The following is a 13,444-nucleotide window of genomic DNA, read 5'->3' as shown; positions in this document are numbered from 1 at the left end:
CTAACGCAAGATTTCAGCCAGGCCTCTGGGGGGGGACACTTTTCTGACTATTAAGTCATTGAGAAATATAAAGTTTCCTTCGAGCAATGTCTTAATGACTGCGGTTATGAGAAACGCACTAATTTTTTTCACGTTTTTAAAAAGAAAGTTTGCTCCGGTCCCAGTGGGCAGCTCATGGCTGCGCACACAAAAGGTGCATTGAGTGTTACTCGGGGGGCACTGCCAGCGGTTGAGAAGGCGCACCTGCTCTCACTCGGCCCCGCGCATGCACCCCCAGTGTGTCCGTGTGTGTGCGCGCGTGTGTGCATTTTTTTTTTTAACCAGGAAATCGGTACAAGTCGTAACCCGATCAGGCCAACTCCAGCACTTGGCCCGGTACAAGGCTACCACTCGTGCAGGCTCGTTTCCTGCCGCCCAAATTACCTCTCATAACAGCAGAAGTCATTTCGACGACAGGCCCAATTCATCTCAAGACTAATGCCGGGTGCCGCGGGGCTGTGTGGCGTAATGGTGGTGATCCATCAAATGTGTGGATGTGAAACCGCGGCGTTCAGGGGCCCCAATGCGTCCGTGATTAATGCTAGACATTCCCAGATTAAGACACGATGCCGTGTTCGCAGTCTCGACCAGAGAGGTCTTTAAGGCTTTATCGATATCGCTGCATCAAAATAACCAGAAATGTCGAATAACGGTTCCTATAGCTCTCTCACGTTTCTGCTTAATGTGTTGGCTCCTCGATGGGATTACTGGCATTGCAGCTCTTAATATCCCCCATGTGCTGCAGCTAACTTTGCAAAAATGTTATTTCAATAATGTAGCACACAATCCAAACGCTCTCAGAAACAATTTTACCATTTTATTTCGCGTGGAAATGGACTTCTGTAATGCACACACGAAGGCTCTAAGAAATTTAAGAAGCACATTTACAAAATAATTGCCTCTATTTGACAGAAATGTGAGGCAATTAATGTAATACAACTAGGCCAACGGCATAACATAATCTGTTGACAAATGGCTCAACTCTGAGACTTTACAAATGTACACAAACCTGGAATCAATTAAAATTAAGATAATTAAAGGACTAATCTTTTACAGTTTGCTGTAATATCCAACAATTTATATAACAATCCTATCAGGTAAAACAGTTTAAAAGCTATTGTAGGAACTTAGTTTTGCCTTTAATTGAACGCTAATCTGTTGTTGACAAATAATGAAATGTATTAATTGCGGCATATTGCCGTTACGCTTATAACCAAATAACTTGGAATGCGCCAGATCTCGGAAGCCTAACAAGGACTGATGCTGGATAGCACTCAGATGGATAACCATCGTGCATGAATAATGCGTTATAGGCTGCCTCGGGACTAAGTAAAATAACTAACTAAACTATAAACTGTGTCATGTACAAGGTAGAAGCCCACTGAGTTATAAAATATTTATCGGAGGCAACCTGGCCACACACGGTGGGTCATCGAAGTGGCTTATGATTATACGTGTGGATTGATAGTAGCAGCCAAAAAAAATCGAAACTCACGTTTCTAAATGTGGAGGGCAAAAGCGGAGGGCCCGGAGTCAAATCCACGCGCCCATGGGGGGAGGTCACACAAACAGGTGTCAGGGTCGGCATCGAACCCACGGCCTACTGCATACTCGGTGAGGGCGATAACATCTCGCCACCACGGCACATACATTGCGGGCAGCAGAGGGCCGTGCAACAAAATCCATTGTTGCGCTCTACCCAAGTCTATGCTACTTATTTTCATCACTCTACTGCACAACAGCTGTCTCCCCGACAGACCTGGTCTTCACCTGAGGACGGCTGCTTGCGTTGTGGCCGAAACGTCGTGAGAATTATTTTATCATGTTTTCTTTTTATTATTTTATTATTTCCCTTCTACGTGACTTTACCGAAAGAACCAAGAAGATGAATCCCTGCAGTCACGAAAGCTTTAAATCGAAAAATTTGCACAACAGCTCTTAATTATTTGCCACGTGCTTGAAAGAATTTTGCAAAAAAAGTTTACGATAATCATGTAACGCGTCTTTATCTTGTTTCGACCAGCGTGGTGAAGTATGATTAAATAGCCCCCACGACCCACTTGGAGTGCGGGAAGGCCAGCATCCGGCAGTGGATTGACACAAGAGCAGTTCATGTACGTAACCTTACATGGTTCAGTTTATGTTGGTGTTATGGACCAATCTTATTTTCCGCAGCACTTAATACATTTTCAAAAAGTAGCTGACATATAAACTTTATCTGACATTTAATACGACTCACTCGCCCTGAGGATCACTGATATATTTGCTGTAGGGCAATGATTCCCACATGTGGTCTGCAAAACTTTGGCTGATATTACGAAAAAAAAATTCACAAAACATATTTTCCAATATTATTCGTGACTCAACAACATATGGCTTTTGACTGAATATGCTGATTTCTAACTTGATTTGAAGCTTTCGTGACTGCAGGAATTACTCTTCGGTTCTGTCGGTAAAGTCACGTAGAAAGAAAATCAAATAAATAATAGAATACGACGTTTCGATTGCAACACAAGCAACCGTCATCAGGTGTGAATAAATGCAAGCTCGGAGAGACACACATATACAGAGAGACAACACAGACACGGAGAGAGACGCATACACAGAGAGAGAGACACAGAGAGAGAGAGACACACATGGGGGAGAGACACAGAGAGACACACATAAACAGAGAGACAACACAGACACGGAGAGAGACAAACACACAGAGAGAGAGACACACAGAGAGAGAGAGGCACACCATGGGGGAGAGACACACACAGAGAGAGAGAGGAACACATGGGGGAGAGACACAGAGACACACATACTGATTTCTGTAATTGGTTGCGGACGTCATACTATGTGACATTGGTGCATGGTGGTGCGCAAAACTTTGATGAAATGGTTGACAGTGGTGCGTGGGTTTATACAATTTTGGGAAGCACTGCTGTAGAGGACGTCTCACGTTTGACAATGCAGGAGAGGCTGATTAATAACAAAATAAACTTGTAACGCGTACAGCAGTTGCTCACTCTCGAACAGAGATAACTATTCCGATACGCGAGTAACAACTACAGACACGCGGGGAGACGGCGGTCACGTGGTGAGCCGGCGCCAAAAGTTGCCCAAGTTCTGCAATCGTCAATATATGAAGGTGTTATCGGCAAAATTAATGAGCGTTTACATGTCGGAGTAAACCAGAGCACCCAGAAAAATACAACGCGTGCCGGGGGGGGGGGGGGGACATTCTATCCTACAAAAAACGAAACAGGTGGAGTCGATAATTTTGCTGTACTGCATTCTGGTGGTGAGCCAGGGTTATGCCACGACATTTGTTTGATCCACAAACCCTCGCCTCCACATCGCTAGATTATGTTGAACTTCTTTCGCACCGTACGTGCTCAACGGTGCTAATCGGAGGTTGCGAGGGAAGGACAACAAACTGAACACCAAAACGTGCATAGGGGCCGTCCATAAATGACGTCACGCACCTAGGGTGGGGGGGGGGTTCAGACATTTGTGACGATGTGTGACGAGGGGGGGGGGGGGTTGAGAAATGTGACGTCACATCAAAATGCGCAACTTTAAATAAATATAGACAACACGTTCTACTTAATTAAATAGACTTTTTAATAAATGTTTTCTCCGACAACATCAGAGTGCAGCGCCACATTAATTACGCACTACAGTGACAATAGTTTAAAGCGATTCGAAGCATTTTTTTATTTTTCTTGGCGGGGGGCAGAGCTTTGTGACGTCATATTTGAAGGGGGGGGGTCTGACTTTTTGTGACGCCGTGTGACAAGGGGGGGGGGGGTCAAAAATCGTCCAAATTCGCGTGACGTCATTTATGGACGGCCCCATAGCCACCACCGCCGCCTGGCTGAGATGAAAACAAGCGTTGCTCGTGCAGCAGGGATTCCCCCAAAGTCACGAGCCTTGGCCGAGGAGGTACAGAACCCACGGAGCCCGCTGCGTTAGCCGTGTCCACGGCACTCACTCCCTTGCGCGCGCACCTGATGCGTTGTGCCACTTAAAGGGAGAATCCGACACCACGTCTTCCTCTTGTGGAAATGATTGCGATTTGAAGTCAGCCCTCGTGGGCTGTCTGTCAATCCAAAGGGCACTTGACGTGAACAACATCAAACAATGTTTGAAAAGCATCTGCATAAACTAGATTTGAAGTTTTCGTGACTGCTGGGATAACATACTCTTTGGTTCTTTCGGTAAAATCACGTGGGTGAAAAAATAAAAAATAAGAATAAAAATAAAAATAATCAAATTAAATCACGACGTTTCGGAAGCAACACAAGCTTCCGTCATCAGGTGGGGCAACCACAGTAAGAAACAAACAATTACTGTAGTGGGCAAAAAAATAACGTCACTACAGAATTTGTTGTTTCTTACTGTGGTTGTCCCACCTGATGACGGAAGCTTGTGTCGCTTCCGAAACGTCGTGATTTAATTTGATTATTTCAAAAAAATGTTTTTATGTTTTTACCTACGTGACTTTACCGTAAGAACCAAAGAGTAAGCATCTGCATAATCTGCTTATTTTTTTCGGTCAGTGACAATCCGTCACAGCATTTACTTTGACTCACTTTGGCCGTACAAGGTCAAGTCAGGACTCATTTTAAGTACAAGAATGCATCGACACATTGGATTGAATTTGGCCGATGTTCGACCGAGGACATTTTACCTGGGCCCCAAAACAACGGCGACTGCGCTACTCAGGCGCAGTGAACGGTGCGACCCCTGCTGGACACGCCGTTCTGCAGTCACCGCCTCACAGGAACTACTCTGAAGCCTCAGGCAGCGGCAACCAACTCAACAAGAAGTGCCATTTTAGTAAAATTCGATGAAAAAAAAATATCAATATTTCAAGAGCCGCACTACATGGGAATGCGAGACGGCCCTTAATAAATAACGCTTGATACAGCTATCGTGCTGTGACGGTTCCACCTGAAGAAGGAAGCTTGTGTTGCCTCCGAAACGTCGTGATTTTTTTACTTGAATTAATTTTAATTTTTTACCTACGTGACTTTACCGAAAAAAACCTAAGAATATGAATCCTTGCAGTCACGAAAGCTTCAAATCTGGAAGTCCTAAAAGAGCCAATCGCGGAGCCAGGATTTTCAGGTGGGGGGGGGGGGGCAACCCCTCCAGCAATGAAAAATGATAGAGGAGTTGTTAGTAAGTAAGGACTTGTCCCTTTGCTCTTTATTCGACGCGTGTGCGGCGATGGCGCAGCCATCGATCGAAGGTCGAATTCGAACCGCGCTGTCTGATCTGCATCGCGCTCGTCGACTGTAGACGCAACTGCGCACAATTCTGTAAGTCACTTCTAACCGCTTTGCCGTTACTTATTAACCAATTATGGACTCAGACTATTGTCCTATCGTCTCATAGAGTCCCTGGCACATAATATTATGCTACACAGTGGCAGTGGGGGTCTCAAAAAATGTAGATTTATTACCAATTTCGATCGGATCATTGGGGGGGGGGGGTGGGGGGGGCGTGCCACCCCACTCCCCACTGGCTCTGCCGGTGAAAAGAGCCACATGGGGCACCAGAGCCGGAGGTTGGTCAACTGGACTTCCATGGTAAACTGGGCTTCCATGGTAAACTGGGCTCCAATGGTAAACTGGACCTACGTGGTAAACTGGAATTCCATGGTAAACTGGGCTCCTACGGTAATCTGGAATTCCATGGTAAACTGGACTCCCATGGTAAACTGAACTTCCATGGTAAACTGGACTTCCATGGTAAACTGGGCTTCCATGGTAAACTGGACTTCTATGGTAAACTGGACCTCCATGGTAAACTGGACTTCAATGGTAAACTGGAATTCCATGGTAAACTTGACTCCCATGGTAAACTGGGCTTCCATGGTAAACTTGACTCCCATGGTAAACTGGGCTTCCATGGTAAACTGGGTTCCCATGGTAAACTGGCCTTCCATGGTAAACTGGACTCCCATGGTAAACTGGGGTTCCATGGTAAACTGGACCCCCATGGTAAACTGGACTTCCATGGTAAACTGGACTTCCATGGTAAACTGGACTTCCATGGTAAAATGGGCTCCTATGGTAAACTGGGCTTCCATGGTAAACTGGGTTCCCATTGTAAACTGGACTTCCAAGGTACACTTGACTCCCATGGTAAATTGGGCTCCTATGGTAAACTGTACTTCCATGGTAAACTGTACTTCCATGGTAAACTGAGCTTCCATGGTAAACTGGGTTCCCATTGTAAACTGGGTTCCCATGGAGCCGTAGGTTTGCGACCCCACCGCTCTCGAGGCAGGTCAGGGCTACGTCGATTGCTCTTTCGTTGCAAACATATTTCACGTTGGTCCATGTCGGGTTCCGTAAAAACCGAACAGGAATCAAACCCGGAGTTTACACGACTTTTAATTCCCCCCCTCCCCCCGTATCGCTAAAATGTCAGTTTAACCAGTGGCAAATAATCTGATTAGCAACAGTAGCTACATATGCTACGGGCCCCGCACTTTCAAGGGCCCAGCGCTAAATGCTTTCAAGCTATCAATTCCGCTTCAGTGATTCTGCACTTGCTCTATTACTAAAGTACTATACCGCCTTCAACTTTTATGAACGACTGGATGTTTAAGGTTAGCGATTTGTCGTATTATCTGGCTGTATAGCAAATGAAAGAATACAATTACTTTACTATGCAAGTAAAAAATTTGTGTTTTAATATTTATGTGTTTTTTTTTATTTAGGGCCCCGTTTATAACAGATGCTAGAGGCCCAGCACTAGCTTAATCCGGCACTGAGTTTAACACGTGAGCTTTCGCGATCAATATTATCCATAATAATTGTTTTTGTTCTCTTGCTGAAATATGAATGTGTCATTAAACCCGCCACCACCCGACACAGCCAATTAGTAAGGTTTGTCACGTAAACAGAACGTGCCAATTCGTTGCTAGTTCAGCGCACCGGTGTGTTGGCAAGTAAACCCACAACATTTACAATTCGAGCACGACGTTTCGCCAGCCATTACAACCACCATCATCAGGCAGACAGCCAGAGTAGTGTTTACTATCCAACAACAACACAACGGAGTGCTGTGCTCGTAAACAATTGGCATGCTTTGTTGCTAACGTGACAGACTTCACAATTGGCTGAGTCGGGTGGTGGCGGGTTTAACGACACATTTATATATTTACTCGATTTCACCCAATAACCTTTAATTATCGGTAAAATGTGAAATTGTCTCGCGAGCCTGGGTGGACACCCTCCCTCGTCCCTTCCCCCTCCCTCGCTTCCTCACCCCCTCCCTCGTCCTTCCCCCCTCCCCCCTCGCCTCCCCCTCCCTCGCCTCCCCCCCTCCCTCGCCGCCCCGCCCCTCGCTCCCCCTCCCTCGCCACCCCCTCCCTCGCCTCTCGCCTCCTCCCCCTCCCTCGCCTCTCGCCTCCTCCCCCTCCCTCGTCCTTCCCCCCTTTCCCCCTCGCCTCCCCCTCCCTCGCCTCCCCCCCTCCCTCGCCTCCCCCTCCCTCGCCTCCCCCTCCCTCGCCTCCCCCTCCCTCCCTCGCCTCACCCCCTCCCTCGCCTCCCCCTCCCTCGCCTCCCCCCCTCCCTCGCCGCCCCCCCCTCCCTCGCCTCCCCCTCCCTCGCCACCCCCTCCCTCGCCTCTCGCCTCCTCCCCCTCCCTCGTCCTTCCCCCCTTTCCCCCTCGCCTCCCCCTCCCTCGCCTCCCCCCCCTCCCTCGCCTCCCCCTCCCTCGCCTCACCCCCTCCCTCGCCTCCCCCCCCTCGCCTCCCCCCCTCCCTCGCCTCCCCCCCCTCCCTCGCCTCCCCCCCCTCCCTCGCCTCCCCCCCCTCCCTCGCCTCCCCCCCCTCCCTCGCCTCCCCCTCCCTCCCTCCCTCGCCTCACCCCCACCCTCGCTTCCCCCTCCCTCGCTCCCCCCTCACTCGCTCCCCCCTCCCTCGCTCCCACCTCCCACCCCCCTCCCTCGCCCCCCCCTCCCACCCCTTTCCCCCCCTCCCACCCCCTTCCTTTTCTTACCCCCTCCCACCCCCTTCCCTCGCCCCCAGCCCCCTCCCTCGCTTTCCCACCCTCTCCCACACCCCTCCCACGCACCCCCCTCCACACGCCCCCCCCCTTCCCCACGAGTCACGTGCGCATGCTGCGTCACGTGACGAGACCGCGCCTCCCCGCGGAAATGGCGGACGGGGACGTGAATGTGGACGGAATCATCGCGCGCCTTCTCGAGGGTGCGGGCCGCGACCGCCGGGCCGACACTCGCACCGCGGCGGGACCCCCCCCCCCACTACCACCCCCACTACCACCCAGCGTCGCTCCGCCGTCACTGAGCGACATCCTCGAAACCTTCCTGCTCGCAACCCCCGTTGCTCACGTCGGCTTGGGCCTTGCACTTCTTCCTCGGCTCGCGACTCCTCGGCCTCGCCTGAATCGCCCTGCCCGCGCGCGGCCTCCCTCTCCGCCGCGCGATTCCCTTCGCTGCCCCCCGCCTGCCCTGCCCCTCTCCCATCTTTGCCCTTCTCCACCCACCCCCCGCCGAGTCTTGCCCTTAGTTTCCTCCCTCCAAAGTTGACTGCAGTGAAGAGTGGGTGCTGAATGTGGTGTGGAGATAGTGCAGTTAATGCGAGTGAATGATAGCGCTGTGGTGGGGTTCCTGTTGTGTTTAGTGGTTATTGTGCGCGTGTCGGTTAGTGTATCGTGTCTGGCTTGTGTTTGGGCTACTGTGGTTCATGCATTGGGGATGGTATGTTGCAGCACACTAGATGTGTGGTGTGTAGGTTGTTGGTATTGTGTATCGCGTGTGTTATTGTGCCGTGAAGTGGCTATTGTGCCGTGTGTGGAATGGTGGTGGTGGTTCGTAGTTAATGTAAAGGTTGTGTGTGGTTATTGTGTGATGTGCCATGTTGTAATGTGGTTATTGTGCAATGTATAGACGGTGGCGGTTGTGTAGTGTGGGTAATATCAAGGTGGTGGTGTTGTGCTCATCGTGTGTTGTCCCGTGGTGTAGTGTGGTTATTGTGTGGGATGTGTGGTTATTGTGCAATGTATAGACGGTGGCGGTTGTGTAGTGTGGGTAATGACAAGGTGGTGGTGTTGTGCTCATCGTGTGTTGTGCCGTGGTGTAGTTTGGTTATTGTGTGGGATGTAGTGTGGTTATTGCGCAATGTATGGGCGGTGGAGATTGTGTTCGTTTGGTTGACGTAAAGGCGTGGCGGTGGTGTGTTACAGTGCGAGGATGCCGCCCTGGGAAGACCGTGCAGATGACGGAGGCCGAAGTGCGGGGCCTGTGCGTCAAGTCGCGCGAAATCTTCCTGAGCCAGCCCATCCTGCTCGAGCTCGAGGCGCCGCTCAAGATCTGCGGTGTGTCCCGAGAGCACATACACCACTCCACGTTCACGTGCCGGGAATCGGCATGTTCTTGTGAACGACTTAATTTAGTGCTATGCTCGGCCCAGGAGTGGTGTTGCAAGTTGGTGGTCATTGAAGTATGACAAGAGTAAAAAAATAACTTTCGACCAATATTAAAAGATAAATGTGAAAATACAATTGAGTAATACGTAGAGATGGAACAACTTCCCAACACGATATATTACATATGCCTGTTATCATGTGACACATTTCTAAGTGTCAAATTTGATGTGTACCCACATCTTGGTGACATTGATTGTACATATCTTGAGAGACTAGGATTTGCACATACCTATTGGTACACAGCAATGTAATAAAAAAAAATCTAAGTTTTCATAAAATAGTATTAAAGTAAGCTTAAATGGGTTAACCCATTTAAGCTGTTACATTCCATTGCTTTTCTGTAATGCCCTACTTAGGTCAGAAGTAAATCTACAGGAAAAACATTCACTTAGACATTGTTTAAAACTTTACATAGACTTCTGAACTCAGAAGATTAATCATGACAAAGTTGTTGTGGCAATGAATACCACAAGGATGCGTCAGAGATGACATTGAGAAAGCGTGAATCGGACCAGTGTATTAAGAGCGTTAAGACCATACATGGTCATAGCTTACAGTTTCATCTGTGCAGTGCAGTTAAAAATAAATTATACCCCGTTGATTGACATTGTATTAAAATTTAAAGTACCGTGCTGTTTTGCCAGAGGCTATAACCAGGGCTTAATTTCTCACTGAACATTTTCCAGGTTGTTGGTTTACCGCAGTAGACACATGATTTCTAGCCAAACCAGAGCGAAAGTTTTAGTGGATGAATTCTTTTCTAGGTCACTGTCCTTGACATTCCTGGTTGAAACTGAGCCCTTGCTATAACACTGCATGCTTGACTTGGACTTTGGTTACTATATCAATAAATTACACTTTTGACTTAATCATAATTTGTCACGTTACAACTGGGTGATTTTTTTTTAGTAATGTTATATGCACCTCTGTTGCATAGGTGATATCCATGGGCAGTACACGGACCTGCTGCGGCTCTTTGAGTATGGAGGGTTCCCCCCCGAAGCCAACTACCTGTTCCTGGGCGACTACGTCGACCGTGGCAAGCAGTCCCTGGAGACAATCTGCCTGCTGCTCGCCTACAAGATCAAGTACCCAGAAAACTTCTTCTTGCTGCGTGGCAACCACGAGTGCGCCAGCATCAACCGCATCTACGGCTTCTACGATGAGTGTGAGTCCAGCTACTCGTTATCTCATCTTGTGTGAAGATGCCTGCAGTATTATGTGACGGAAGCGTGAGAGGAGAAATGCTCAACCCTGAAGACCGCACTAGCAGAGCGAGTGCCCAGTAGTTGGCATTCATGATCGTTCATCACGGAACGTTAACGTACGTTTCATGCTGCTCAAATTTGGGAGATGCAAAACGAATGTAAGGAATTCGGCACGCACTTAGATAATGTGTAGGTTTTTGATAAAGTTTCAAAGTTGTTAAATTTCATGGACTACTTTATTTAACAGCGGAGAACTTAAAGCACGATATTTGATACTTATTGAGGAAGCATATTCCCCGATGGCCAATTTCACACAACCAAAACTGTTTTATTTTTCTAGGTAAGCGGCGCTTCAATATTAAATTGTGGAAGACCTTTACGGACTGCTTCAACTGCCTGCCGATTGCAGCAATTGTTGATGAAAAAATATTTTGCTGTCATGGAGGTGAGTTCCTTTGTTTTTAACCACTTCCTCTAAATATGAAATGCACAACATAATTGTTCAAGTTTAGGTTAATAAGTGTGAAACCCAGATTTATTATGTTATGTTGCGATGCTGTGAAATTCTGTAATTCTGTGCATTGTGTTTGATGGCAGGGTTGTCTCCTGACCTACAGTCCATGGAACAGATTCGCCGAATCATGAGACCCACAGACGTACCAGACACTGGTGAGAGATTTTTCATCAAGACTGAATGCTTTCTTTGTGTGGTTTCCAGTGTTTTGGCTAATTACATTGCAGCATTACAAGCTATATTATGGGTGAAGCATGTGGGCTCAGCGTCTTGTGATCTCTCTTTGGCGACGCAGGCCTGCTGTGTGATTTGCTGTGGTCGGATCCCGACAAGGACGTGCAGGGCTGGGGGGAAAATGATCGCGGTGTCTCCTTTACGTTTGGGGGCGATGTGGTCAGCAAATTCCTGAACCGTCACGACCTGGATCTCATCTGCCGTGCCCATCAGGTGAGCGCGACCAGTGGCACAGGTTGCGCATCCTGTAGCTCCCCAAACTAAACCACCTTAGTTATGTAGCCTCACGTTACACAATTTTATAAACATCTGCTTGTATGCATTCACTCTTTTTTGCAGGTTGTCGAGGATGGATATGAATTTTTTGCCAAACGACAGCTTGTCACCTTGTTCTCCGCCCCCAACTACTGTGGGGAATTTGATAACGCTGGTGGCATGATGAGCGTGGACGAAACACTCATGTGCTCCTTCCAGGTCTGTAACTGTTAATGCCACGCTGTGCACCGGCAGTTTTCTACTCACTATTTCAATTCGTGTGATAAATGAAGGCTCGCTAAATCGCAATTTCAATGTTTTCTTTCAGATCCTTAAACCTTCTGAGAAAAAAGCAAAGTACCAGTATGGGGGTATGAACTCGGGACGTCCTGTCACCCCACCCAAGGCTGCCGTTCCCTTACCAAAGAAGCGATAAGGCAGAGGAGGCCGCTGGGCTGAGTTACACCCTGCGTCATTGAGCAAAAGTGTCGAGCAGGATGGGCTGCACGCTGGGGCGAATGTCGCTTAAAGTAGCATAGAAGCTAAAGCATGTTTGCTGAAAACACTGACCCTGAACAGAAGCCTGCATGCAGTGTCATTAATTCCACATTCCAAATCGCTTTTGCTCGATGATGCTTACAATTATTTAATTGTTCCTTTTGTTATCTATGTTATATGCTTTAGTACTTTTATGATTGCTTTCATTTGGCAAGTCAGTCTTATTTTCAATCTTGCTCACGTGCTTGAAAAGAGGTTGTACTCCCCTTTTTAAGTATCGATTGTAATGTTTGGTTTTCACTCTGAACATGTTAAGCTCCATTACATTTTAAAGCTACTCTGCAGGTAATGATTGTTGAATACCTTTTGTTCAACAATACATTTTCAGAGGCTACTCTTGTTTTTCCTTAAAACTATGCAGTTTTGTGCAATGTTAAATTTTCAGCGCTAAATTTTCTATCTTTGAGTCCATGAAGTTCAAATTTAAGGGTATAAAAAAGGTTAACTGGACAAACAACCATGTGGGTATTGGTGCTGCACTACTGCAATGTCGGATATGCTTCGTGCATTTCTTTCCCTTCGGTGTTGAAGTTGAGCAGAGGAGGTGCATTCTAATCATCGAGTGGCTCACGTATACCACCTGCATTACGGTGCCTCACAGTTGGGCTTCGCTGCTTGTGGAGGAGGAACGCGAAGGCTTCATTGTGTAGTGTCAACACAGCTCCAACAGAATAGGCCAGTTCATACGAGTAGTGGATTCCTCGAGTCTGTCAACAAATATAAGATTTTATTTGAAAATCTTACCACAAGAAATTGAAAGAGGATATGCATGAAACAAGCAAGGGGGGTGTGGTTGTACATTAGTAAAAAAATAATAGACTTTTTCAGATTGTCGTATTTCTTGCACAAAGTATGTTATTCAGTTGTATGCTTTTCCATATGTATTACACAGCTCTCGACATTCCATTATCCATTAGTGATCCTTAAACCAGTAAACTGTGGTATGGTGTAATAAAAGATTAATAACGCACCCTCAACAGAGTCCCATTCCACATAAATGTCACGATTCCATTTGTGTTTGATGGGTATAATAATTTGCTGTGCTTAATAATAATAATGTGTATCCTTGTCGCATTGTGCACTTAGTTTATACACTCCCATTGTTTTCATGTTGCAGTTGTAAATACTGTAGTGACCTGTTTTCCCGTGTTGTAATGGTAAATAAAATATTTAAGGTAAAA

The 13,444-nt window shown here is 47.3% G+C and overlaps 1 protein-coding gene across 1 annotated transcript; it reads left to right on the top strand.

Moving 5' to 3' along the window:
- The first annotated feature begins 8,140 nt into the window (after positions 1–8,140).
- On the top strand, positions 8,141–13,444 carry LOC144933424 (serine/threonine-protein phosphatase PP1-beta catalytic subunit). The gene is made up of 8 exons (XM_078858152.1): positions 8,141–8,254; positions 9,252–9,383; positions 10,432–10,662; positions 11,043–11,147; positions 11,300–11,371; positions 11,512–11,663; positions 11,790–11,924; positions 12,034–13,444. Exons 1-8 carry the CDS (start codon positions 8,164–8,166, stop codon positions 12,139–12,141), a joined length of 1,026 nt encoding a protein of 341 aa, XP_078714278.1. The 5' UTR covers positions 8,141–8,163; the 3' UTR covers positions 12,142–13,444.

Source organism: Lampetra fluviatilis, chromosome 7, assembly GCF_964198595.1.
Source record: "Lampetra fluviatilis chromosome 7, kcLamFluv1.1, whole genome shotgun sequence".
NCBI classification, from domain to species: Eukaryota; Metazoa; Chordata; class Hyperoartia; order Petromyzontiformes; family Petromyzontidae; genus Lampetra; species Lampetra fluviatilis.
Note: the sequence above shows the minus strand (reverse complement) of the source record. Positions and strands in the feature narration are given on the sequence as shown.

What these genes read in the sequence shown, in the direction of transcription:
- LOC144933424 (XM_078858152.1), top strand. Translation starts at nt 8,164, where the DNA reads ATGCTGCGTCACGTGACGAGACCGCGCCTCCCCGCGGAAATGGCGGAC. An exon ending in CACAGACGTACCAGACACTG is followed by an intron (nt 11,372 to 11,511) that starts GTGAGAGATTTT and finishes TTGGCGACGCAG; the next exon opens with GCCTGCTGTGTGATTTGCTG. An exon ending in TCATCTGCCGTGCCCATCAG is followed by an intron (nt 11,664 to 11,789) that starts GTGAGCGCGACC and finishes TCTTTTTTGCAG; the next exon opens with GTTGTCGAGGATGGATATGA.